The sequence below is a fragment of the Halichoerus grypus genome, chromosome 3 (assembly GCF_964656455.1).
Source record: "Halichoerus grypus chromosome 3, mHalGry1.hap1.1, whole genome shotgun sequence".
NCBI classification, from domain to species: domain Eukaryota; kingdom Metazoa; phylum Chordata; class Mammalia; order Carnivora; family Phocidae; genus Halichoerus; species Halichoerus grypus.
This window is the reverse complement of record NC_135714.1, coordinates 173,788,115-173,813,005: the sequence shown is the minus strand read 5'-3', so window position 1 is coordinate 173,813,005 and position 24,891 is coordinate 173,788,115. Positions and strand designations below refer to the sequence as shown.

The 24,891-nt window shown below is 37.5% G+C and overlaps 1 protein-coding gene across 6 annotated transcripts in view; it reads right to left on the bottom strand.

The window, feature by feature from the left end:
• NSD3 (nuclear receptor binding SET domain protein 3) overlaps positions 1 to 24,891 on the bottom strand; it is a 120,239-nt gene that overhangs the window by 73,423 nt on the left and 21,925 nt on the right. For all 6 annotated transcript variants that reach the window (XM_036109871.2, XM_036109874.2, XM_078069604.1 and 3 more), the window contains exon 2: positions 246 to 964. In XM_036109871.2, coding sequence (XP_035965764.2) covers positions 246 to 920 — 675 coding nt within the window. In that variant the 5' untranslated portion in view covers positions 921 to 964. The remainder of the gene's footprint in view (positions 1 to 245; positions 965 to 24,891) is intronic.

Below are 24,891 nucleotides of genomic sequence, written 5' to 3'. Positions count from 1 at the left end.
ATAAGCAGCAAGGTTCTTAGTGTCCCATGTTTTAAAATATTTCTTCACTCTAATCATGTCCATTCATTTAGTCAAAAAATTTTACTCAGCACCCATTATAACATCCCAAGCTCCTTGCTAGGGATTAGAAGAAAGAAGTTACCAGAAATATTTAAATTTGAAGGGATAAAAACTAAAAAATATCTCTTGGACTTCCAGTAAATCTGAAATATTACAAAATTTTTCAAAAAGATGTTTCAACTTACATTTTGTTCCTCTGGTTCTAATTTGGGGATTTTGTGTGACTTGCGCTCTTCAGATCTAGATGAGTCATGCTTGTTGCTTTTTTTCCTCTTTTCTTTTCTGCTTTCATGCTTTGATTTTGTGTGCTCACTTGCCTGTACTTCATTTAAAAGGTCTCCACAAAGGGAAGACTCAAACAATTCCCTGCCATTCTGGATAGTTTTGGTTATTTTTAGTTTAATTTCAGGTGAGCCAGTCTTCTTTGGAATCACAGTTTGTGGTACCGAAGGAGGAGGTGGTGGCTGTGGAGGAGAAGGTTTTTCCAGAATTTCATGTGGTCTTGTGTTTGGAATTTCTGAATGGTAATAGTCAGTGGGGCTAAAGTTTCTAACTGCACCAAAGCCATTGGCTGATCCATTGGGATACTGATTATATGACTGGTATTTGGTTTGAGTTTCATACATGCTGATTGATGGTGGATAGCCATTTGTGAGTGGAGGAAGATCTTCTGTTGTAGGTGGGTACTGAAATCCTTGCTGCAAGGTAGCTTCATATGGTGTCTGGCCACCATCTTCAACAATGTCACTGTTGTTATCAAAGGCATCCTCCTGACGGATGTTGGCGGAGTCAATGAGTTGAGGTGGTTGCTGAATTGTGTTTCCCATGATCCCTTGCATGAAAGAGAAAGAGAAATCCATTGTTCTGCTCCAGCATCCTTAACTTTCCCTTTCTCTCATCGGGCCTAAAGTTTTAAAAGAGGAGATTAAAAAGTGTTAATATCCTCACAGGCTAGAGGCTTATCAATTGAAAAAGAATTTACTAAAATATCCTGTACCCAATTTTCATATCCAGATATACACAAACACTAAATATTTTTAAAACAGGTAGCCAATATAAATCTGATACAAGTCAAATGCTTTTTACCTTAAACACTTATCTATTTGAAACTCTCAATTACTTTCACAGTTTTAGTAACAAAATTTTATCCTCTTAGCAAACATTCAGAATAGTTTTGCATTCCTTTCTGTTTCCCAAGTTAGAAATGATAAGTCTCAGGTTAAAACTGGTATTTGCAAAGTAAGCAATGTTCTGACACATATAAATTAGGTTCCATACAAGCTTCTTTTAAATCACTCATGTTTTGTCCAGTGAGGCTCTTTGTTGTTACAAAAAATAACAAAATCTTATTGCAAATATTTTAAATACAAAAGTAAAAAGGCCTATTATTCCTCCCTCTCCATCATTCCCATTCTTCTGTCATGGATAACCACTGTAAATACTTTGGTGAGTATTCTTCCAAATCTTTATATAGTTACATACAAAATTTTGAAAATAGGGTTGATTCTGTGACTTGCTTATTCAACTTAACAATATATCCTAGATATCTTTCTACATCAGCATGTATAATTTTCATATATACTTTTTTAAATAGTTACACAGTAAACACCTATGGTATCTATACCACAATGTACTTAACCATTTGTGTACTGAGAATCATTTAGCTGCTCACAATTGTTTGAAATTATAAATAGGTCTACAGGAAACTTTCTTGAAACTAGCTCTGTGGGCATGTATGTATTCCTACTGGACAGATGTGAAATCTTAATAGATATAGCACAGCCTGTAGAACAGTTTTGCAGTATCAATTTACCATCATACCAGTAGTGAGGGTGCCTGATTCTCTATAGTCTTGATAGTATTAGTTGTTTTTAACCAGCAGCATAAATATAATGATCTGGGGCAGTTTTACAAAATGTACATGTCAATCAACGTCTATCTACTGATGAATCTGATTCGATAAATCTGTGGTGAGGCCTAGAGTCTCAATATTTTAGGATCACATTCCAGCTGATTCTGATGCACCCTCTTAGTTGGCTCATTGCATTACAATCTTTGCATTGTAGTTATTGCATTATACTCTTACGATTACTGCACCCCCTCTAGAAGGTGCCTAAAGATGTTCACACTATGTAACAATGTTGTAATATAGATAACCATCTATTATGAAATGCTCTAAGACCACTCTGTGTTGTCATAAAGTTTGACAAGCCCACATCTTGAGACAGGATTAATGGACAGTTCAGATATTATCTTGATTATCTCATGAACATTTCTTCTAGAAAGCTCTAAGGCAGAGAGCATTTCTCTACTGCACTGAGTCTGATGAACTGATTTTAGCTGCCTGGAGCACCGTGAAGAAGGACTATAAGGCTACAGTCCAGTTTGATTCTATGACCAATTAATAACGCCTACGATCTTGATTCTAGTAGGAATTACCATAATGATAAAGCACGTAACCCAAAACAGCAAACAGAAGAGGGAAATGATTGCTGATAATACGCTTTTCAAGGCATATCTGATTAAACAGCTGCTGTTTACACTGTTAGCAAATGGAAAGAATTTTAGAAGTTCTAAAATTGCAAACAAATGAATACAAGAGCATACAGGAAATCAAACTGCCCATATCGCTCTATAGTGAGATGGGGTGCAGGGAAGTGTTAGACAGCACTCTCATTTTTTAGCATCTACTCTGGGCCAAGCACTTTATACATTATCTCATTTAATCCTCCTAACAACTTTGCAGGATAGGCATGGTGACTCCTGGTTCATAGAGAAAAGAAACTGAGCTTCAGAGGGGTTAGATGCCTTGCTTTAAACCATAAAGCAAAGGGGGCAGAATGACTATTTGTATCTAAGTGTGTCTGACTCTACACCCCAAGATTTTTACCATGCTACGACTTCCACTTCACTCAGCCATAACTTCTGAGAGGATGTGATTCTTTTGTTCATGCTCTTTATTCCCGATCACTGCCAAAATGACAACTAACTATTCTATAGTAACCGCCACTAACACTTAAATAGTGCTTAGTATGTACCAGGAACCATTCTAAGTGCTTTACATACAGTACATTCAATCCTCCCAACAACCTTCAGGTAGATGTTAACCTTAGTTCTCATTACAGACTGAGAAATAGAGGCACACTGAGGTTAAATGACTTGCTCAAGTGCACAAGGCTAGTCATTAATTGACAGAGCTGGGATTTGATCGAGGCAGTCTGGTTTCAGAGTCAGTGATGCAAATAACCAGCGTAACATACTGGTAATGCTGATAAATGTTAGGAATCATTTCTTTATGCATAGCTGAAGAATTGAAACATTACCCTAATTTGACCCTTGGCAAAAATGTATAGCTCACAAAGAATGGTATGTTCTAAAATTCTGTAAACACACGGGGCCAATAAACAGGTGGAATTCAAAAGTTCTTCAAACTTCCAACTTGAAGACAAGTTAAATACTGACATTTGACAAGATGCAACCTGTGTTTTTGGTTCTCATACTGTCATATACAAGATCAGCTTCCAGATTAGTCTCCCAAATTATAGTCTACAGAGGTTTTCAGGCATATGTATTCAGAGACTAAGGTTTTTGATGTTTCTGATTTAGTTCCAAACATGAACTTTTAAGAAGTTTGGTATTTCCCTCCTTTTCTCCTCTAGCCCTAGAACTAAATATTTCATTTTAGTTTGAACTAAGGAAATAACATTACATCTTACAATTATATAGGAGTTTACAATTACACGCAAGTATTTTCACATGCATTCTTATTTGATCCTCAAAACAATCCTGTAAGGCTGACAGGACAGGTGTTAGCTTCATTTTTCAGATGACTACATTTAATATTTGAGATGCTAAGTTTTCCAAGACCAAAAAGCTCCTTAGTGATTAACATGAAAAAGAATCAATCTCTTACCTTCTGATCCTGCTCTCTTTACCACAATATCTAACTGCCAGAGAATATCCAGCTACCCAAAGACAATCATACTATAAGAGTCATATGTTCAAAATTGAATGAACTGTCTTTGTCCTAGCTCAGTTTTCCTTTCAGACTACCCCAGATTTGTCATTGCTTCCACTATTTTTCTAGCTTCCCAAGCTAGAAGCCTCAGTCGTGTGGGTGGCTGATTCTCCCCTCTCTGTGAAGCCACAAAATGAGGCACTGAACAAATCTTGGAGTTTCTTCCACTGAAGTCTCTGATTTGTTCTTTGATCCATGTCAGGCCAAGCCCTCAGCACCTTAATCCTGAACTACGACAACTGATTTTCTAGATATTTCTCATCTTTAACTTCTTCCTGCATAGCAGTTAGAAGATGTGTCCTTAAACTGAACTTTGATAAGTCTACTCCCATTCTAAGAAACTCTAAAGCTCCATATTATATCAAGTCCCTTCCATGCCCTCTCAAGGTCTTCCATAATCTGACTTTCCTACTCAACTCAAATTGTATATGCATGAATAAACTTTTCTGAGCATCCACGGGCCCAAATAACTATAAAATGTGGCCTTGCTCACATATTACCCTTTGTTTAATCCAATGAAGCAAAGTTTTATTCCCATTTTACAGATGTGAAGAAATGGCCCTCGAAAAGATCAAGTGATTTGCCCTTAATCACATAGCCAACAGAAGTTGAAAAAAATGGTGAAACTCAGATCTTCTAACTCAATACAGTACTCTACTCAGCAGCTGCCACCTCTTCTGCAAATTATCCATACTCTGCACTTCTTTCCAATATGCTCCATAGCCACAATCCAAACGCATGTCTGACAGCTTCCCTTGTATCTCACAAGCATCTTAAAATACCTAATAATGAACTTAGTTTTTATTCTACTTCCATGTGTCCTTCCTCCAGTCCTTCCTATGAGAAAAAAAAGAAACCTCCATCTATCAGTTGCCAAAGCCAGATATCTGAGACTCTGATACATCCCTTACCCTCACTACTACTCTTCCCCAATGTATCAGTAAACTCCTGGAGTTTTATCTCCAAAGTATACATCTCATATTTGTCTATTTCATTCCATATCTTTTCTTCTTCATGCTAGTCCAATCTCCTCACTTAATCTATTCCATAGCTACCTTCTCAGTCTTCATACTTCTTCTCCTGCCTATGATCTATTTTCCCATATAACGGCCAGTCCCCTTTTAAAAACTAACCCAATCATTTGACTACCCCTCAAAATACAGCAAGAAAAAGGAATTATTGGGCATGTACTGCATGGAGCACTGGGTGTTATACGAAAACAATGGATCATGGATCACCACATCAAAAACTAATGATGTATTGTATGGTGACTAACATAACATAATAAAATTTTTTTAAAAAAGTATCTTAGGATTTCTCTTCCATAGGAGATCCACAGGACAAGAGGGGGCTCCTGGATCTTTTGAGACTGAGAAACATGGTGAGACCATGTTTTATCTGCATATTACTTCCTTCTAGATTTAGGATTCCTGATGCAGAAGTTCCAAGCAGTTCAATCCCTCCTTAGTTGATTTTTAGGTACCCCCTCATGCCTATTTTCATTTAAACTTAATTTTCATTTAAATATAAATTTGAAAAATGAAGCTGAACACACTTTTGGCTCCAGTTTCTATTCAGAAAGTCTGAATCCTTCTGGAGATCAGTACAGATAGATGCCCTAGAGCAGCAATTTTTGAGATTTTTCCACCATCCTTTTCTGGGACTCAGCTGGGAGGAGAAGAAAAGGGAAGGGGCAGCTGGATCATTTGGCTGAAAGGTTCTCAAGCTTGAGGAGGGCTCAGATTTTAGTCCATTTTCACTGGAAAATCTGTGCCAAGAAGGAGTATGAATCAGAAATGTTTCAGGCTTGTAGATCCTCTGTGCCATTTCTTCAGTAATGGTGACCACAATTATAGAGATCATTCCAAGTCACTCATTTACTCATAGCAGTGATAGTCTTTTGTGAATTCTTGTTCAAATTCCTTCTGCTTATGGTGTGACTCTCCTTTTCCAGAGAAAGCAGTGAGGTTTTTGATTTTTTTTTAATGATTATTTAAGCTATTCATATGTGGTGGCAGTGGGACATCTGTTTAAAAGTGCACATTATTTTAATGTAATTGTTTTGTGGATGGATCACCTTTGGAAAATATTTCATTCTCTATACCTGCAACCTGTTTCATGCTAAGTTGATACATTGTCCTTTGTAATTTCCGTATTTTGTCTTTGTACTTTTTCATTCATTTTAAACCCAGTTCATGTAAAATAGAAATATTTTATACTCCAATGCAGTGTTTACCTTCTTTTGGTCAGCTCTGAAATATCCATAATCTATACATCTATATCTAATCTGTTTTAAATTTTATTTGCAGGTTCATTTGCCATTACTGATCAATTGCATGCTGAATTTAGTTCTTGTTCAGAAAACACTTCAGTAAAAAGTAGTATAAACGTAGGGGAAGGTTGTTTCCCACAGTTTTGTTATACTGTAACAAATAGACTATATACTCTAATATATATAGCTATATTAGGATACGGGAAAAAAAAAAAGAAAAAGGAATTATTGCTATACTCAACAACACAGATGACTCTCACAATGTCATTTTGAGTGAAAGAGGCCAGACAGAGTGATTCCATTTATATAGTATACAATGTGATTTCATTTACATAAGGTTCAAAAACAGGGTAAAGTTAAAACTAACTCTATGGAGGGGTGCCTGGGTGGCTCAGTCAGTTAAGCATCTGACTTCGGCTCAGGTCATGATCTCGGGGTCCTGGGATCAAGCTGCACGTCAGGCTCTCTGCTAAGCGCGGAGTTTGCTTAGAGATTCGCTCTCTCCCTCTGCCCCTCCCCCTGCTCATGTGAGTGCTCTCTCTCTCTCTCTCTCAAATAAATAAATAGACTAACTATGGAGACATCTGTCAAAATAGTACTTGCTTACTGGGGGGGTGGGGGACGGTGGTAGGCTATAAACACTGGATAAGACCAAAAGGGAGGTTTCTGAGCTGCCGGTTCTATCAGCTAGTTATATTTAACGTACTGATCTAGATAGTAGTTACATAGTCTTAAGCAAAAACAAAAGAACAAACCTTCAGGGCCTTCCCAATGCACTCAAATAAAATCGAGACTATTTATCATGGCCAGCAAGCCCCTGCATGGTCAGACGTCAGTTTACATTTCCGAAGTCATTTACCAGCACTCTCTGCTGCAAGCATTGCACTCCAGCCGCATAGGTTTCCTTTCAGTTTCTCAAATGTGCCCACTTCATCTTTGCGATCAGGATGCTCACGTATTCCTCCAGCTACCTGAACACACATAATCCCTCCGAGAGGCCTGCTGAGGTCCTGTATTTTTCTCCTTTATAGCATTTGCCATAATATGTGTTATACAAACATGTGTTTACCTTCTTATTGTCTGTCTCCCTTACTCCCTTACTGCTCTAAAAAGGCGGACATGGGTAGAGACCATGTCTGTCTTGTTCAGTATCATTCAATCGATAAATGAAAGAAATAGTCCCTATTCCTCTGAGGGCTTATAACTAGTATACCTCCATTTACCTGCCAGATTTCTGGGGATATTACCCTACAGTATAACTTTACTCACCCACTAATTCCTTGTTTGGTAAAAATGTGTTATGCTCATTATAAAAAATAATAAATAAATAAACACGTATTTAAAATATTCATACCCATAGTTACATGGTCAACTGACCTACCACAAAGGTGCCAAGGTTATTCAAGGGGAGAAGACAGTATTTTCGCAACAAATGGGGCTGGAACAACTGACTGGATATCAGTATGGAAAAACTGAACCTCAACCCTTACTTTACATTATACCCGAAAATAACTACAATTAGTTCGTAAACCTAATACTAAAGTCAAAATGATAAAACTTCTAGAATAAAAACATGGGACAAGATATACCACTGGATTAGGCAAAGATTTTCTTAAACAAATACCATGAACTGTGAAAGAAAAAGACTGACAAAATGGACTTCAAAATTTAAAACTTTTGCTTTTCAAAGGACAGAGTTAAAAAAAGAAAAAGGTGATTTAAAAATGGTAGCCATGAGAACAGGGGAAGATAGGGGAGTAGGAGGATCATGAGCTCTCCTTCTCCCACAGACACACCAGGATGACAACTACATGTCATGCTAGTCCAATCTCCTCACTTAATCTATTCCATGACACTCTGAAAACAAGCTGAAGACTAGCAGAACAAATTGGTCACAGCTAAAGACATAAAGAGAAGGCCACAATGAGAAGGGTAGGAGGGGCAGACATGTGGTCAGGAACCAAACCCCTTGTGCAGTGACCTACAAGAGGGAGGGATATCACAGGCACAGAGGCACTCCTTGAGGAGGGGATCAAGCCCCTGTACCAGGAAGACAAACCCCCATAATGTCTGGCTAGAAAATCCTGAGCTTAACTCTGGGAGATCCAGAGGGCTACGCAAAATCAAGACTTTGCTCTTAAAGGGCCAGCACTACGTCACTTGGTCTGAGACCCAACACAAAAGCAACAGTTTGAAAATTGCCTAGGTTATAGTGAAAGAGATTTATCGAGATTTAGGACATATGCTGCAGGGGCAGGGATCTGTAACGGCTTTCTATGGGACTGCAATTGCTGGCGAGTCATTTTTCTTGCTCTCCTTCAGCCTTGCTGGTTAGACACTTGTAGAAGCCAGGCCTGACACTCTCCATCTACCCTGCTCACTCCACTTGCCGGCTCTGCAGTTCCCCTGTGGACCTGCCCCATCCAACCCACCCATCCCAGCAGGGGCCCCTCCAAAGCAGCTCCTACCCCACCACACACAGCAGACAACCTCCATCGGGAGCAATACCTCCCAAAATGACTACCACCCACCAGGCAGCCCTGGTCCAGGACAAGCGCCCCTTCAAAGTGACTTCTGCCCCACGAAAGAGGGTTAGCCAGCTTTGCCCACCAGCATCATGCCCACAGCAGTCGTGGTCAGGCCTCTCAGCCAGCTTTGCAGGGGGCCAGCCTAACCCATCACATGCCCTCAGCAGCTACAGTGAAACTTCTCAGTCAGCTGTGCTGGCACTGACTACACTGCAGCCAGAAAGCCTGGGGGACATCCCTGCCCACCACTGCACCTATAACAGACGTGGCTGGTTACTGCTGACAGCTGGGCTAAGGGATAGCCCCACCCACCAGCAGCACACCCACAGCAATCAGGGCCCAGTCACAATAGGACACATGCAGCCCACACAGGGGACAGCTCTGGAGCACTGGGTTCTGGTGACAAGGGGGACTGCACTACACAACGTCTTCCAGATAAGGCAACTACTTTTAAGACCAGGAGACACAGGTGACCTACCTTAAACATAGAAACAAACACAGAGAGTCAGATAAAACAAGAGGACAGAGGAATATATTCCAAATGGAAGAATAAAACAAAACCTCCTAGAAAGAACTAAACAAAACACAGATAAGCAATCTATCTGAAAAAGAGTTCAAAGTAATGGTCATGAAGATGCTAACCAGACTTGAAAGAAAAGTGAATGAACTCTATGACAACTTCAACAAAGAGACAGAAAATATAAAAAAGAACCAATCAGATCTGAAGAATACAATAATTGAAATGAAAAATCCCAGAGGGAATCAACAGCAGATCAGAAGAAGCAGAAGAACGGATCAGAGATCTGGAAGACAGGGTAGTGGACAGCACCCAAACTGAACAGCGAAAAGAAAAAAGAATTTTTTAAAAATGAGGATAGATGGGGCACCTGGCTAGCTCAGTCGGAAGAGTGTGTGACTCTTGATCTTGGGGTTGTAAGTTCAAGCCCCACGTTGGGTGTAGAGATTACTTACATAATTTTTTTTTTTTTAAATTAGGAAGGTTAAGGGACCAATAGAACAACATCAAGCATACTAACATTCACATTATAGGGATCCCTTAAGAAGAAGAAGAAGAGAAAGGGGCAGAAAATTTATCTGAGAAATAATAGCTGAAAACTTCCCTAACCTGGAGAAGGAAACAGACATCCAGGTCCAGGAAGCAGAGAGAGCCCCAAGCAAGCTGGACCCAAAGAGATCCACACCAAGACACATTATTATTAAAATATCAAAAATCAAAAATAGAGAGAATCTTAAAAGCAGCAAGAGAAGAGCATATAGTTATGTACAAGGAAACACCACAACACTATCAGCTGATTTTTCAGCAAAAACCTTACAGGCCAGAAGAAAGTGGCATGATATATTTAAGGTGCTGAAAGGAAAAAAACCTACATCCAAGAATACTCTCCCTAGAAAGGTTATCATTCAGAATTGAAGAAGAGATAAAGAGTTTCAGAGACAAACAAAAGTTAAAGGAGTTCATCACCACTAAAGTGGCCTTACATGAAATGTTAAAGGGGGGTGGGGGAAGAGATGTTAAAGGGACTTCTTTAAGCAGAAAATAAAGGCATAACGAGAAGAAAATTATGAAAGGAAAAAGCTTCACTGGTAAAAGCAATACATAAGTAGACGTACTAAATCAATCACTTATAAAGCTAGTATGCAGATTAAAAGACAAAAGTAGTAAACTCAACTACATCTACAAAAATTAGTTAAGGGATACACAAAATAAAAAGATGTAAAATATGATGTCATATACATTCAACATGGGAGAGAGGGAGTAAAAATGGAGTGCTCTTAGAATATGTTTGAACTTAAGCAACCATATACATAGAATGTTAATTATGAAACTCATGGTAACCACATACCAAAAACCTATAATAGATACAAAAAAAATAAAAAGAATTCCAAGCATAACACTAAAGAAGGTCATCAAATCACATGGGAAAAAAGTAAGAGGAGAAAGGAACAGAGAACTACAAAAACAAGTGGAAAACAATTAACTAAATGGAAGTACATACCTATCAATAATTACTTTAAATGTAAATGGACTAAATGCTCCAACAGACATAGGGTGACTGGGTAAAAAACAAGACCTATCTATATGCTGTCTACAAGAGGCTCACTTAAGAACCAAAGACACATACAGACTGAAAGTGAAGAAGTGGAAAAAGATATTCCATGCAAATGGAAAAAAAGAAAAAGCTGGAGTAGTAATACTTCTATCAGACAAAACAGACCTTAAAACAAACACTGTAATAAGAGACAAAGAATGGCATTACATAATGATAAAGGTGTCAATCCAACAAGAGGATATAACAATTGTAAAAATTAAATGTACCAAACATAAAAGCACCTAAATATATAAAGCAAATATTAACAGACATAAAAGGAGAAATTTGACAGTAACACAATAATAGCAGGGGACTTTAACACCCCCACTTACATCAATGGCTAGTTCATCCAGACAGAAAATCAATAAGGAAACAGTGGCTTTGAGTGACACAATAAACCAGATGGACTTAACAGATATATACGGAAATATTCCACCCAAAAAAGCCAGAATACACATCTTTTCAAGCATACACAGAACATTCTCCAGGACAGATGACATGTTAGGTCACAAAGCAGTTTCAATAAATTTAAGATGAATGGAATTATATCAAACATCTTTTCTGACCACAACAGTATAGAACTAGAAATCAATTACAAGAAAACAACTGCAAAAACTACAAACACACAGAGGCTAAACAACATGCTACTAAACAACCAATGGGTCAAGAAAGAAATCAAAGAGGAAATAAAAAATACCTGGAGACAAATTAAAATGGAAATACAATGGTTCAAAAAGAGGGAAATTTAGAACAAGACAGGCTTACTAGAAGAAACAAAAACCTCAAATAAATAATCTAACCTTACACTTAATGGAACTAGAAAAAGAAAAAGAAAAAAAAAAAAAAAAGCCAAAGTCAGTAGAAAAAAAGAAACAATAAAGATCGGAACAAAAATAAATGAAATAAAAAAAAGTAGGAAAGATCAATGAAACTAAAAGCTGCTTCTTTGAAAAGATAATCAAGATTGATAAGCCTTTAGCCAGACTCAATAAGAAGAGAGAGAACTCAAATAAATAAAATCGGAAATGAGAGGGGGCGCCTGGGTGGCTCAGTCATTAAGCGTCTGCCTTCAGCTCAGGTTGTGGTCCCAGGGTCCTGGGATCAAGCCCCGCATCAGACTCCCTGCTCAGCGGGAAGCCTGCTTCTCCCTCTTCCACTCCCCCTGCTTGTGTTCCCTCTCTCACTGTGTCTCTCTCTGTCAAATAAATAAATAAAAAATCTTAAAAAAAAAATCGGAAATGAGAGAGGGAAAGTTATAACCAACACCAAAGAAACATAAAGGATAAGAGACTACTAGAAAAATTATATGGCAACAAGTTGGATAACCTAGAAGAAATGGATAAATTCCTAGGAACACACAATCTTCCAAGACTGAATCAGAAAGAAAAGAAAATCTGAACAGACCAATTATAAGTAATGAAATTGAACTGGTAATCTAAAAACTTCCAACATACAAAAGTTCATGACCAGATGGCTTCACAGGTGAATTCTACCAAACATTTAAAAAAGAGTTAATACCTATCCTTCTCAAACTATTCCAAAAGAAATAGAAGAGGAAGAAATGCTTACAAATTCATTCTATGAGGCCAGCATTATCCTGAGATCAAAACTAGACAAAGACACTACAAAAGAAAAAGAAGAAGAAAATGACAGACCAATATCCCTGATGATCACAGATGCAAAATCCTCAACAAAAGGTTAGCAAATCAAATTCAACAATACATTAAAAGGATCATTCATGGTACGCCTGGGTGGCTCAGTCGGTTAAGCATTTGCCTTTAGCTCAGGTCATGATCCCAGGGTCGTAGGATCAAGTCCCACATCAGGCTCTTTGCTCAACGAGGAGCCTGCTTCTCCCTCTGCCTGCTGCTCCCCCAGCTTATGCTCTGACAAATAAATAAAATCTTTAAAAAAAAAAAAAAAAAAAAGGAATCATTCACCACAATAAAGTAGGATTTGTTCTAGGGATGCAAGGATGGTTCAATATCTGCAAATCAATCAACATGATACACCACATTAAGAAATGAAGGATAAAAATCATACGAACTTCTCAATAGATGCAGAAAAGAATTTGACGTTCATTCATGATAAAAACTCTCAATAAAGTGGGTATCAAGAGCACATACCTCAACATAATAAAGACAATCTTGAGAAAGAACACAATCACCATATCATAATCCTTGATATCACAATCCAAGATTTCAAACTATACTACAAAGATACAGTAATCAAAACAGTATGGTAGCGGCACAAAAACAGACGCACAGATCAATGGAACAGAATAAAGAGCCCAGAAATAAACCCACACATATATGGTCAATTAATCTATGACAAAGGAGGCAAGAATACACAATAGAGAAAAGGCAGTCATTTCAATAAATGATGTTGGGAAAACTGGACAGCTTAACACAAAATAATGAAGCTGGATCACTTTCTTATGCCATACAAAAAAATAAACTCAAAATGAATTAGACTTAAATTTAAGACCTAAAACCGTAAAACTCCTAAAAGACAACATAGTCAGTAAACTCTTATACATCAGTCTTAGCAATATTTTTCTGGATCTGTTTCCTAGGCAAGGGAAACAAAAGCAAAAATAAGTAATTGGAATTACATTAAACCAAAAAGCTTTTGCACTGCAAAGGAAACCATCAACACAACAAAAAGGCAACCTACTGAGTGGGAGAAGATATTTGCAAATGATATATCTGATAATGGGTTAATACCAAAATATATAAAGAACTCATATAACTCAATGCCAAAAAACCCCAAATAAATTATTAAAATGGGTGGGAGGACCTGAATAGACAGTTTTCCAAAGAAGACATACAGATGGGTAAGAGACACATGAAAAGAGGTTCAACATCACTCTAATCATCAGGAAAATGCAATGAGATATCACCTCACATGAGTCAGAATGGAAACATAAGAAATAATAAGTGTAGGGGTGCCTGGGTGGCTCAGTCTGTTAGGCATCTGACTTCAGCTCAGGTCATGACCCTGGGTCCTGCACTTGAGCCCCGCATCGGGCTCCCTGCTCCACATGGAGTCTGCTTCTCCCTCTCCCTCTCTCTCTGTCCCTCCCAACTCTCATGCTTTCGCATGCTCTCTCTCAAATAAATAAATAAAATCTTAAAAAGAAAGAAAGAAGTATTAGCCATGATGTAGAGAAAAGGAAATACTTGTGCACTGTTGGTGAGAATGTAAATTGGTGCAATCACTATGGAAAACAGTAAGGGGGTTCAAAAAATTAAAAACAGAAATACAATACAATCCAGTAACACCACTCTGGGCCAAAGAAAATTAAAACACTACTTTGAAAAGATATATGCACCACTACGTTTACTGCAGCATTATTTACAATAACCAGAATATGGAAGTAACCTGTCCATTGATAACATGAATAAAGATGTGACATATATACACAGTAGAATATTAGCCATAAAAAATAATGAAACCTTGCCATTTTGATAGATCTAGAGGGGCGATCTAAGGGTGAAGTAAGTCTAAGACAAACACTATATGATTTCACTTACATGTGCTATCTAAAAAACACAAAAAATGAGCAAACAAAAACAAATCAAAAAAAAAAAACAAAAACAGAAATTGCTCATAAATACACAAACTGCTGGTTCCCAGAGAGAAAGGGGGTGGGAATATAGGCAAAATAGGTGAAGAGGATTAAGAGGTACAAAATTCCAGTCGTAAAATAAGTCATGGGGATGAAAAGTACAACATAGGAAATATAGTCAATAATATTGTAATAAATTTGTATGGTGACAAATGGTAACTATACTTGCTGTGAAGAGCATTTTGTAATGTAAATAATTGTTGAATCACTGTGTTGAACACCTGAAACTAATACTTTATGTCAACTATACTTCAAATAAAAAAAAAATTACAGGAGTGCCTGGGTGGCTCAGTTGGTTAAGCGTCTGCCTTCAGCTCAGGTCATGATCTCAGGGTCCTGTGATCCAGCCCTGCACTGGGCTCCCTGCTCAGCAGGGAGTCTGCTTCTCCCTCTTCCATTGCCTCCTTCCCCCGTTCATGATCTGTCTCTCTCTCTCAAATAAATAAATAAAATCTTAAAAATAGAAAAATAAAAAAAAATTACAGAGACAAAACAAAAAAACAAAAAGGTACATTACAGGCAGGGAGAAAATATTTGCAAAACACATATCTTACAAACAACATCCTTTATTCTGACATTCTAGAAAATGCGAAGAGACTAAGGGTTCCCGGGCAAAAATGGGAAAAGTGAATGATAGTTTAAATATTTGTTACTCCACAGATTACGTATAATTGCAAACAGAAATACATACAATAGATCTGGCAGGCACCATTTTAAACAAGTGATTAAACATGGCATTACCAAAAGCAGGACAACCTGGCATTATGGGCCTCATGATGTGATTAACACATTGTCATCTCCTAAGTATTCTTCCCAATGCTTTAAACTGAAAAATGAGGAAACAATCAGACAAATACAAAATGTGGAACATTCTATCAGACAACTGGCCTGGGCTCTTCAAAAAAGCTAATGTTATAAACAAACAAAAGATGGAAAGATTCCTCTAGATTTTTTTTAAAGATTTTATTTATTTATTTGAGAGAGAGAGGGAGAGCACAGACGGAGAGTGAGAGGGAGAAGCAGACTACCCACTGAGCAGACAGCCCAATGTGGGGCTCAGTCCCAGGACCCTGAGATCATGACCTGAGCCAAAGACAGACACTTAGCCAACTGAGCCACCCAGGCGCCCAGTTTCTTCTAGATTTTAAAACATTTAACCACCAATGTAACGCATGAACTTTGATGAAATTACAAATTTATTTATTTATTTATTTATTTAAGATTTTATTTATTTATTTGACAGAGAGAGACACAGCGAGAGAGGGAACACAAGCAGGGGGAGTGGGAGAGGGAGAAGCAGGCTTCCCGCCGAGCAGAGAGCCCGATGTGGGGCTCGATCCCAGGACCCCGGGATCATGACCTGAGCCGAAGGCAGACGCTTAACGACTGAGCCACCCAGGCGCCCCGATGAAATTACAAATTTAAACATATACACACACACAGGTAAAAAATGTATTTTGGAGAAAACTTAGAATTTTAATGGACTGGCCATTAAAAAATGGAGCTATTAATTTTCAAGGGTATAATAATAGTGTTCAGTTTATATAAAAGAATGTCCTTATTCTTAGAAGAGGCATGCTGAACTATTTAAAGTGCCATGGGATCACAACTTTCAAATGTCTTGGGATTAAAAAAGGACATATAAAAGGGGCAAATGTTAACCATTGGCTAATGTAGGTGTTGACTATAATATTCTATTAACTTCCTTAAATCTTAAAAGTGAAAAGTTGGGAAAAAACAAAATAACTTGGCTAAGGTTTGGAAGAAATTTTAAAAAGAAAAAGCTACAGCTTCTTAAGGTGGTAAAAGCCTGCATTAAAACTTGGCACCGGGGCACCTGGCTGGTTCAGCTGGTAGACTATGTGACTCTTGATCTACAGATTGTGAGTTCAAGCCCCGCATTGGGCGTAGAGATTACTTAAAAACAAGACGGGGATGCCTGGGTGGCTCAGTCGGTTGGGCGTCTGCCTTCAACTCAGGTCATGATCATGGGGTCCTGGGATCGAATCCCGCATCAGGCTCCTTGCTAGGCAAAGGAGCCTGCTTCTCCCTCTGCCTGCCGCTCCCCCTGCTTGTGCTCTCTCACTCTCTGACAAATAAATAAATAAATCTTGAAAAAAAAAAAGACAAAACAAAAAAACCTGACACCAAATTCTGACCAACTAAGCCAAATGTCCCACATTATTATCTTTTCTAGAAAGTTGAAGCGTGAATAGAGCCACGCTTTTTCATATTATACCTCCAAATGATATAATAATGCAATCAAGAAAGCAGTTTTGGTAATTTTTAAAAGAAAGACATTTTAGGACTATAACTAAATTCCTCTACATAGTGATTTTTGTGTGTACTGGAGTCTGACAGCTAGGTTCCAAACAGCAGACACACCAATTAATTGATCTAAATAGATAAGACCTTAAAGAATTAGATGGCTCTCCAGTGAGCACTGTGGTTGAAAATAAGGCTCAGAATCAAACTGCTAGGTTCAAAACCCAAATTTAAGGCTGTTAGCTATGTAACTTTGGCAACTTAATCTCCCTAAATCTCAGTTTCCTTACCCAGAAACTGGATATTTATAATTGTCTACTTTGTATAGAATTGTTGTAAGAATTAATAGTTAATCTGTGAGCAGTACTTTGGACAGTGCCTGGAGTATAGTTAGAGCTCAATACTTGTTGGCTATTATTATCAGTCAGTGTGATGTTGGGTACACAGAACTTGTGAAAAACCTGATCTCCAACCTAAAGGCATTTACAATCTCTTTAGTATACTAGATGAGATTTTATGGGCAAGAATCATAAAACAGTAATAAATAATGTGAACCTGAATCAGAAGGTGACTAAGAATTAAATTGTGTTACCATCACAATCATAACCAACATTTGAGAAGAACAATGTTAACTAGGCAAGGAGGCATTTAGGCCATGAAAGACAGGCAGGATTTGGAAGTTAGGCATTTCACACCCTCTAATTTTAAAACCCTTTGGTAGAGGCCACCAAAAATTCTCACACCTTTGTCCTTAATAAATCCCTGATAAAGATGGTATGTTTTAATTATTTTGTATTACTAAAATAATAGTAATAATGGCTAACATTTGAGAGCTTATTATATGTCAAACCATTCTAACTGCTTCACGTTTACTTTTTTTATTCCTCATAACAACCCTCTGAAGAAATACGATGCTTATTTTACAAATGAAACACAAAGACCAGCATGATTAAGTAACTTGTTCATAGTCAGACATCCTATAAATCCAAGCCTCTGTTTCATAGCAATGGCTCTTAACAAGTAAACTAATTTCTCAAAATCCCTAAGTATATAAAGTAAGTAGCAACAACAACAGAAATGCTCACATCTTACACTTCACATTTCCCCAATCCCACTCCCCAGAGTTAACAGTTTGGTGGGTGACTAAATAATGGTACTAGTCTTCCGCCCACTCTAATATGTACTTCCAGGTAAATGAAACCACCACAGGCAAACAATTTATGATAAATTCTTCCTCTGACCAATTTTTTTTAAGATGATATAAGTCAGTCAATGAATACCTTTTTTTCTTAATTTTGTTGAAGCTGCCCACAGACAGTTTTAAAGGGAAAAGCATTTGAAATTTGTCAACTAAAGCTTTAGAGCTCTTATGTATTTATTTACCAACATATTCAGGAGGGGAATGATAATAGAAAGTTTATAGACTCCTTAAGTCAAATCTTAGACACTTAGACTCTGAAAAAAAAAGTGTGCCATGTGTTTCAGATAAACAGGCTGAAGCTAGGAACATCAATTAAGTATTCATGATGTGTTAAATGTAAAAAGCCAAAGATTTATTTGATCTGTCATGATGCGTTTAATGTACAGTTTAAGTTACTTTTTACAATAAAGAAAACTAAATAAAAGATGTTAAGAAAATCATGAAAAAATATACAGTATCGTACTGTATTTATCAAGAAAAATCCACATATAAGTGGAGCCATGCAGATGCATTTTTGTTGTTGTTGTTGCTACTTACTTTATACACTTAAGGATTCTGAGAAATTTATTTACTTGTTAAGAACCATGCAGTTCAAAGCCATATTATTCAAAGGTCAACTATATTTTATGTCAAAATTCCTCACGGTGATTTCATTATTCAAGCTTTTTGGAATCAAAAGTGGTTCTAAGGGGCACCTGGGTGGCTCAGTCGGTTAAGCGTCTGCCTTTGGCTCAGGTCATGATCCCTGGGTCCTGGGATGGAGCCCCAGCTCAGCGGGGAGCCTGCTCCTCCCTCTCCCTCTGCTGCTCCCCCTGCTTTTGCTCTCTGTCAAATAAATAAATAAAATCTTAAAAAAAAAAAAAAAAAAAGTGGTTCTAAGATGTCATATAAATTGCCTATATCTGTTTTCAGACCCAACTACCCCTTAAATACATTCCTAGGTCACTTAATTTGTAAATCTTAAGCATATCACTGACCTGATTAAAATCCTTCAATGATTCCTAGAAGTCCAAGCACTATGGCCAATAGAGCACTCAAAGCCCTTGAAGCAAGGTCTCTACCTAGGTCTCCAACCTCCAGTTATTTTTGTATGCTAGTAATGTTAAACCACTGGGAATTAGTGTATACACTCTGATTTCATACCACTGTGCCTTTACCAATGTGATTTCCAATACCTAATATGCCCTTTTATACCTTTTTTTGCTTGATTTTTAACCATCTTCTGAGCTCAGAAAGTCATTTTCAAGAAGTAGTCACTTAAGCTCTAGGCTAGTCTGAGTAACTTTCCTCTATGTTATTAAGATGCACTATGCATACCTCTTAGAATTAACCTGGAAACAATCTGTTTATGTGATTTTCTTAAGAGTAGGAAGTAATTTTATTCATCCATATGCTCCCCAAAGTGAAGGCTAAGAGGTGGGGCTTAATGAGTCTTTTAAACTGAAATGTGTAAACTTAAGGGAGTTATTACATATAAATGAAACTCTTTAAACAGTTGTTGAGGATCTTTCCATGCAGAATACAAGAGAATATAAACGCAGTTATAGTCTACTCAGGTAATATCCTTGGCAAAATCTGACTGATAACTGCTTACCTAGCCACTACGTAGATTATCAGTTCTGGGCTAACCTTCCCTGCAAGGCTTAAAGCCCCAAGGGACTGGCATGAAATAAAATGAATTTCCAGAGTCTATTAACCCAACAAAAGACAAAACATATTAAAAACTTCAAATAAACATATCCACTTAAAACCCTAGAGTTATTAAAACTGTATGTCTGAAAATCAGAATGTAGAAGCTCTCAAAAACCAATTTTCACAGTCATAGTTAATTGAATCGGCATGAACATCAACCTTAATTTTCCAAACCTATTCCAGTAATTATCAACCATACTAAAATACAAAGCCTACTTGATATATCAACATTAGAAATTTTATGGCTAAAGAAAAGTAGTGGAATATAACGAACGTGATTTCCACAACATTGAGGAAGAGGATCATCTTCCTTTACCTCAGGTAAACAAGGGATCCAGATATTTTTTTATGTGAAGTGCTGCAAGTAACATTTTTCAAGGTTTACGATAAATCCACAGTTTACATGTGTTTCTATAGTAACAGGAATGGAGTGCACACAGTCTATCTACAGTATTGAACCAGCTATGCTGGTTCTTGAAAACCTGGCATTTTTACTGCTTGGTGATTTCTGCAGCAAAACATTAAGAAAAAAAATTTTTAAAACACATAATGTTAAAAAATTAGAGAGTAATTTTGTCTTAGAGCAAAAACTTGAAATGTAGTACATAAAGGCAAGCTTAAGTATACACTCTTTGAGGTGAAACAAGAGAAAGCTACCAATTATATTCATATACTGATTTCTAACTGAATAATCACTCATGTTTGACAATCAGACCTTGTATCTGAAATCAATTTAATACATATACACATACCCTCCCCCCCCAAAAAAAACTTTTCAACTATGACTCATACTTAACGACAGAATATGAAGATTTCCGGATGACAGCATCAAGGGAGATTTTCATTACTCTTTTTACCCCCAAATTCATACCAAAAAAGAAAATGAGAGAGGGGAGCTAATTTTTTAAAAATATGGTCCATTATTTTCAGTACATAGGTTTGCATGGATGAAACCTGATACTCTTTAAGGTAAAAACTTGAAAAACATGCTTAATCTATAAGAAAAGTGCCCAAATCCATTAATGCCGGGGTTTTAAAAGAGATGCCATTCTTTTTGGTGCTGTGTTCTATTCAGAATTTAATTTAATGATATGATCAGAGTGATCCTTTGACTATAAGTTAAATTCTGCACTGCCCATTTTGATTTTTATAATTTAAAAATTATTTGTTAGTAATGTAATAACAAAGGTGTACTGTTAAAAACAACAGAGGTATGTTCTTTTGCTTTATTATGTCTATTTTAAAACTATAAGTTATTCGGGGGCACCTGGGTGGCCCAGTGGGTTAAGCCTCCGCCTTCGGCTCAGGTCACGATCTCAGGGTCCTGGGATTGAGCCCGAGTGAGCCCTGAGAGAAGCATGAATCTGCTTCTCCTTCTCCCTCTGCCTCTCCCCTAGCTCATGCGCGCTCGCTCTCTCTCTCTCTCTCTCTCTCTCTCTCTCTCGGGCTCTCTCAAATAAATTAAAGAAAAACAAAACAAACAAACAAACAAAAAAACTATAAGCCATACGACCTTTTTGGAAGTGCGAGATAAGTATTTTTAAGGAGCCCAAACACACACCTTTAAAAATCAGCAAACACAAACTGCTACTATTAAGTACGAATACGATGCAAATTACACTAAAAAGCAATATTCTTCCTTCACAAGCCTTCCTACATTTCAGCTTCAAAAAAAAAAAAAAAAAAATCAGGGGCACCTGGGTGGCTCAGTCAGTTAAGTGTCTGCCTTCGGCTCAGGTCATGATCCCAGGACTCTGGGATCAAGCCACATCAGGCTCCCTGCTCAGTGGGGAGCCTGCTTTTCTCTCTCTCCTCCCCGCTTGTGCTCTCTCTTGCTGTCTCTGTCTCTGTCTCTCTCAAATAAATAAAATCTTGAAAAAAAAAAGTCAAGGGTGAGGGTGGAAGTTATGGAAAAAAAAAAAATCAACCATTTGGTTCTAAGAACTTGACCACACCTCTATAGCACTGAAAAGGAAATGAACAACAATGTTTACCTATTATTCACTAAAAGCAGCCAGAATTGATAGCATCTAATCTAGCTCTGTTATAGACAAAAAACAATAACCGAATCTGGTACAGTGACTACACAACTCAATGTCAATCTTTCAAACAAAATGGATCCTGCCTGAAAATTTCTAGCAAGGAAATACAAATAAAATTATAAATGGAAGTGGTTGTTCCATTTGTCTTTAGATGATCTTATCCTTTAAGGGAACAAAAACTGTATCAGATTATAAGATTTACTCTTTTATCCACAAACAAAATAAAGTACTTTTACTACTACCTAAGTGTTAAATAGTTGGTGGGCACGGCCAACCACAGCTGTAACCACAGTGGTACAGCAGCACATTATTTCCCACTGAAATTTGGGCATTTTCTCTCGAACAATTTGTTAAATTCCCACGGTAATGCAAATGCTTGGACTTCTGAGACTTTGAGGCCATTATATAATGATACTAACTCTTCAGGTACTTCACAAATTTTTAGTTTCCCTATGACATTTTTAATGAAATTTGAGGATATCAAAATTATGAGGTTTGGGCACCTGGGTGGCTCAGTCGTTAAGCGTCTGCCTTCGGCTCATGTCATGGTCCCAGGGTCCTGGGATCAAGCCCTGCATCGGGCTCCCTGCTCTGCGGGAAGCCTGCTTCCCCCTCTCCCACTCCCCCTGCTTGTGTTCTCTCTCTGGCTGTCTCTCTCTCTGTCAATAAATAAAAATCTTTAAAAAAAAAAAAATTATGAGGTTTGAAGACTGCTGGTCAAACTTCTGAAGCATTTAAAGACATTTACCACCATTCTGGTTGAGGCTAACTCTGTGAAGTTTTAATGCTATGACTTAGGGGAAAACATCTTTTCTGAACTATTTTTCAGTCATTATACTAATAAAGCATCAATTCTCCAAATGACACAAAAGGCTTACAACATTTTAGTATGTTAAATAAATGTTCTATATTAGTAAACCTTATCTGGGTATCTTGACTTAAAGGTACTTTCCGAGGTAGCCTTTTAAAAAGAACTCTCAGCTGCTGACTAATTTCTGGGTTAAACTGGAAAATCTGCTTGTGTTAAAAAATAATTCAGGAAAGAATGTATTCCCTTCCCTTTAAATTTTCATATGATCTTATTCACTTATCCACAAAGATATAAAGCAAATTGTGTCATTTTTATACAATTACAGACAATAGCCAAATCAAAGTAGTCTCGCTCCATATCAAATAAACTCAAGATATATCAACAGAAGAACAAAACCCTTGCAGAATTTGCTACATGACATTTACTCATTACCAACTAAGCAAAAGCATAACCCTAGCCACATTCTTCAATGATGGAGAAATAAAATATGAGTTTAATGCTTAAACAATAAAAACAAAATAAATAAATACTGATAAGATTTTCTCTTCTTTCTCCCCACTACGGTACAGTATTTTTGTCCTACTTTCTTAGACAGTATTATTCCTACAGAATGCCTATCTATCAATTTTACTCAATTTAAACAGAATGCCGTCATGAAAGGCTACATACTGTATGATTCCATTTGTATGAAATGTCCAGAATAGGCAAATTCATAGCGACAGAAGATTAGTGGTTGCCAGGGACTGGAAGGAGGGAGAAACGGAGGCTGACTGCTAATGGGTATGGGACCTCTTTCTGAGGTGATAAAATGTTCCGGAATTAGTGGTAATGGCTGCACAACCTTGTGGATATACTAAAAACCACAGAACTGTATACTTTAAAAGGGAGAACTGTATGGTATATGAATGATATCTTGAAAAAAAATGCTCTAAAAGCAATCAAGAAAGCATTTGTGTATGTTTTCCAACAATAAAGTCTACAATATCCATTCAAAGAATGACTGGTTCGTACACACATTAAATGTGCTTAAAATAGGAAGCTTTACACTTATTAAGCTACAGTAATTAAAAGGTGAGGTACTGGCAGAGGGACAGACAATGAAACAGTAAGATCCTAGACAGAGATCCAAGCCTATATGGGAGTTTGGCATGTAACAGAAGCAGCACTACAAACTGGTGAGGAAAGACAGAAGATGCAAAGAATGGTATGGATAACTGCTTATCCATGTAGGAAAAAAATTAGACCCTCACCATATAGGATACCAACTCCAGGTGGGTTAAAGATCAAATATAAAAAGTAAAACTCAAAAACTTTTATGAAAAAACAAAAGCAAAGAACAGGAGATCTTTATGAACTTACGGTGGAAGGACTTCTTAAATGATACATAAAGAGTATAAAAGTGATTAATAAAATCAGCAATTTTAATTAAAAAAAAAAAACTGTATGCCAAAGTTACAACACAAGTGAAAAGACAAGCCCCCAGACTGGGAGAAGATAATCTCAATGCATTAAACAAAGCTGAATTCTACCCTCAAACTTTCTTCCAATTCTAATTCTTGCTATGTTCACTGCCTCTGCCTTATCATTTATTGTCTGGATTTAGAGCATCAACTTCCAAATTGTTCTTCCTGCCTTCCAAGCTGTCCACCTCCAATCTACTCTCTATAGCACTGATAGTACTTCAAAACAAAAGCAAAAAACCCCTATAATAACCTCTTATGGCTCTCCAAGCCTTAGGATAAAATCCAAAAAGCAGAAGACCTTTCTTGATTTGCCCACTGCCCAGCCTCCTCTTCTGCTGCTGCAGCTTTCCCACCTTGCCCTCCACCATTCTAGCATCTCCTCTCTCTTCAACGACTCATACTTTAAGATTCTATTCAGATGTGTTAAAATACTCCAAGAAGCTTTTCCAGACCACCTCTCACACATCACACACACTCTGAAGCCAGGTCAAGTACCCTCTTCTGCTGGCATAGCATCCTGTCTATGCTTTACCACAGCACTTAATACATTGTAAAGACCTATCTTAACCTAAAGGAAGTGTGTGTGTGCTTGCGTGCGTGCGTGCGTACATCTGTGAAACTCTGGACACCAGCTGCTGTCTGTTACTTGTCCTCTGTGGGCTGTGACGATGTTGGGCCAAGGTTCATACCAGCTCCTCCTTCCTTCCATTCTGGTGTGACTGCAGTGGGAAGGAGAGCAAAAGTTCCGGCCAGGCTGTCCCCACCCCAACCTACACAGGCTTCCCTAACAAAAACAA